General features: G+C 47.3%; 1 protein-coding gene across 2 annotated transcripts in view; it reads left to right on the top strand.

Moving 5' to 3' along the window:
* LOC107111335 (C-C chemokine receptor type 5-like) overlaps positions 1–2,887 on the top strand; it is a 7,549-nt gene extending 4,662 nt beyond the window's left edge. For both annotated transcript variants that reach the window (XM_015412302.1, XM_015412309.1), the window contains one exon: positions 1,670–2,887. In XM_015412302.1, coding sequence (XP_015267788.1) covers positions 1,681–2,751 — 1,071 coding nt within the window. In that variant the 5' untranslated portion in view covers positions 1,670–1,680 and the 3' untranslated portion in view covers positions 2,752–2,887. The remainder of the gene's footprint in view (positions 1–1,669) is intronic.
* Positions 2,888–3,578: the final 691 nt, after the last annotated feature.

Below are 3,578 nucleotides of genomic sequence, written 5' to 3'. Positions count from 1 at the left end.
GAGAGGTGGGCAAGCAGAAGAGGCACTCAGCCTGCCACACAAGCTGCCTGCAAAGAAACTCCCGCCGCCCCAAGCTTCAGGGCTGCCTCATTAAAGGAGTGCAGAGGCCAGACTCGACTCGCAAATGAGAAAAAGCAAGCTCAGGTTTCGTGGGTCGCATTTTGGGCTGTGGAAGAGGAACCGGCTCCATTCCTGGAGTTCTCTCGAGTTCCTGCACTTTTGGTTTTGCTTTTTGCCAATCCGCCTCCCAAGACTGCTCCAGGTGCTCCGGCCTGAGTGCTGCTGGAGGCGGGGCTCGAGTGCTCATTACTTGAGGAGCTGAAGCTCAATATCTCCAGCTGCTCCGCCACCTTCCCTTCCCTTGGTTTGCTCGGGGAGCCTGAGCAAGCTGGCTGCTGGAGGGAAGGAGAGGCGGTTTAAACCACCTTCCCTTCCCTTGGCTTGCTCAGGATCCCCGCGGCTGCAGAGAGCCGAGCAAGCCGGCTGCTGGAGGGATGTCCGTCTGAACTGGACGCACCCCGAAAATGGCCCATTCGGGCCCCTTTCAGGCTGCTGCAGGCCGTATGCGATTCTCTGATCTGAATCGGCTTCCCGCAGTTCGGCCCCATTATATCCTATGGGCCATTGAAGTCAATGGCGAAAACATGGGGTATATTCTGGGGGCTGGAGGAGAGACGGTTTGAGGGAGAGGCTCCAAACTTGCAGGGTAGCTGCTGGAGCCTCTCCCCAAGATACCCGCCATGTTTCAGGAACATTGAACCATGGGGTCCAATTCTACGGGCCCTCAAACAGGTTGCCCCCATCCCCTCCATTGTTCTCTATGGTGGAAAAAAAGTTACTCTGGGTTGGGAAATACCTGAAGATTTTGGGGTAGAGCCTGAGGAGGGGAGGGGTTAGAGAGGGGAGGGGTTTCAAGGAGGTATAATGCCATAGAGTCCAACTTCCACAGCAGCCATTTTCTCCAGGTGAACCAACCTCTTTTGCCTGGAGGTCACTTGTAATAGCAGGAGATCTTCAGTCACCACTTGGAGGTTGGCAACTCTAGATCAGGCTAGCCTGGGCTATCCAGGACCGTGGTGTTGTGTAGTTCCCCATTGTTCTCTGGACTCAAGCTCCGCTGTATCGCGGGCGCCCAGTGGCGGTCCGCGGACACAACACTTGGGGACCCTAGCAAAGAAGAAATTTGAGAAGCAAATTGCTAAGAACCTAAAAACAAATATTTCTTTAAATACACTGTGAACAGGAAGAAACCAGCCAGGGCGGCAGTGAGTAGAGCTTAGAATATAAAGGTGTGAAAGTAGCAGTGAGGGAGAACAGAGTGTTTATAGAGAGCCTTTCATTGTGGAAGATACTGGAGAAAGACTCATTTGTGAAACACTAATTTTTGGCGAGCACATCTGAGGACCTTGTCTGATTGTGTATTTTTACTCCAAGATGAAGTTGGGGACCCTATTTTGGGTGAAAAGGTTGCATGTAAATGTTTAAAAGTAAAATAAAAAAATACTCATTTCGACACAATTCTCGACACAATGCTGTGCTCACCAAAAATTTACTTCTCTCTGTTCACCATTATATGATCACCACGCTTCTGATGCATATATTCTAATTTGGTTCTTCTCCTTTTTTACTGTGATAATCTATATCCTGTAAATACATTCTTCCTTCACAGGAAACAGGAAGATGGACAGTTCCATAAAAACAACAATGTTTTACGATGATGATTCGCCATCTATCACTATGGCGACAGCGTATGACTATGATGGTGCACCATCACCAGTTGAAGATCTGGCTTCCCAAAAATTCAATTCCCACGTGATGCCAACACTCTATTCTTTGGTGTTCGTATTTGGCCTTCTGGGCAATGCGCTAGTTGTGCTCATCCTCATCCTGTTCAAAAAGCTCAAAAGCATGACTGATATCTATCTGCTCAATTTAGCCATTTCAGACTTACTTTTCATAGTCTCACTCCCATTTTGGGCTTACGCTGCTGGAAACGAATGGGTGTTTGAAAATACGATGTGCAAGATTCTCTCCGCTGCTTATGATACTGGTTTCTACAGCGGAAGCTTCTTTATAATCCTTTTGACCATCGACAGATACTTGGCCATTGTTCACGCAGTGTTTGCAATGAAAGCTAGAACAGCGGTCTATGGCATGTTCTCAAGCGGCTTCACATGGCTGCTGGCTGTGATTGCCTCTGTGCCGACATTAATGTTTTCCGAAGTCCAGAAAAGAAAGGAGGGCCAGAGATGCAGCCTTCGTATGGAAGAGGGACGTAAATTGAAAGAATTCTTAGTTTTGATGAGGGTCATATTGGGCCTAGTCATTCCATTCCTCATTATGCTCGTCTGCTATGTGCAAATTCTCATGATTTTGATGAAGAACAGGAATGATAAAAAGCTGAAAGCCATCAGGCTTATTTTTGTGATCATGGTGATTTTTTTCATCTTCTGGGTGCCATACAACGCCACCTTGTTGCTGGTCACCTTTTCCCCATGTACAGAGGACTGTGCTGACAGCTTTGGCGTAGAAATTCAAGTGACTGAAACAATCGCTATGATCCACTGTTGCATCAACCCAGTGATTTATGCCTTTGTAGGTGAAAAGTTCAGGAAATATCTCTCTGTCTTGTTCCGAAAGTGCACAAAAATGTGTCGTTGTAGGCTCTGTGTAGGTGTTGCCCTCCCTAGTTTAGAACGATCTTTTTCCTCCATGAGTACTTCAGAGCATGACATTTCTACCGGTTTGTGAAAAACTTTCTCATTGTGTGTGCGGATATATACCATTCACAATGGTCAGACTACTTGTAGGCTGCACTTTGCACACTGATTGATCTCAGCATAGTATGCTACTCTACAGGGGTCATTTTGTAGAAAAAGGGGTGCAGGAGCTCATTAGCATGACTCATTAGCATAACTTATTTGCATATGCCACACACCCTGACATCACCGGAAGTGTGTCAGAAGGCAACACCCACCGCTCAGGCTCCACTGGACTGTTTGGATTGTTAGCTATTGGGGGGGGGGAACGTGCAGATCTGTCCTCACAGAGGAGGGAGAACTTGTACCTGAATAAAACTTGGTCTTAAAGGTGCCATTGGACTGTTTTGAAGGGGGGGGGGCTCTGCAACTTACGTGGCTGCTTCTTGCTCTGAATGAGGGCTGCTGGGAGCAGGGGGTGGGGCTTGTTGCATGTGCCCGCCCCTGGGCTTTTTACTGCCGGAGCTCCGCTCCTGTGCGCTCCTGCAGGAAATGACCCCTGCTACTCTCTTCAAGTAAGGATATTAGCTAATGGATGCAATAAGGAATCGCTTAATGAAAAGGAACAAGAAACATGCCTCTTAATTTTCCCACAAGAATATAACTTTCTGAAAGTAATCATGTGTCAGAGATTTACAATAAAACCAATAAAACCAAAATTATCTTTATAACGTTTAATGTGTGAATGCTTGTGTGCCGTCGCTGCACAGCTGTGTTGTTGTAGCTGGAAGAAACCACTTTGAGCCAAACTGGCTGCCATGTGTGAGATAAGGTGGGACATGGGTGCTCGACAGTTTGGTGTAGTGGTTAAGATCAGCG

Source organism: Gekko japonicus, unplaced genomic scaffold, assembly GCF_001447785.1.
Source record: "Gekko japonicus isolate JY-2015 unplaced genomic scaffold, Gekko_japonicus_V1.1 scaffold747, whole genome shotgun sequence".
NCBI classification, from domain to species: Eukaryota; Metazoa; Chordata; class Lepidosauria; order Squamata; family Gekkonidae; genus Gekko; species Gekko japonicus.
The sequence above is the reverse complement of the archived record's forward strand: the minus strand, read 5'-3'. Positions and strand labels throughout refer to the sequence as shown.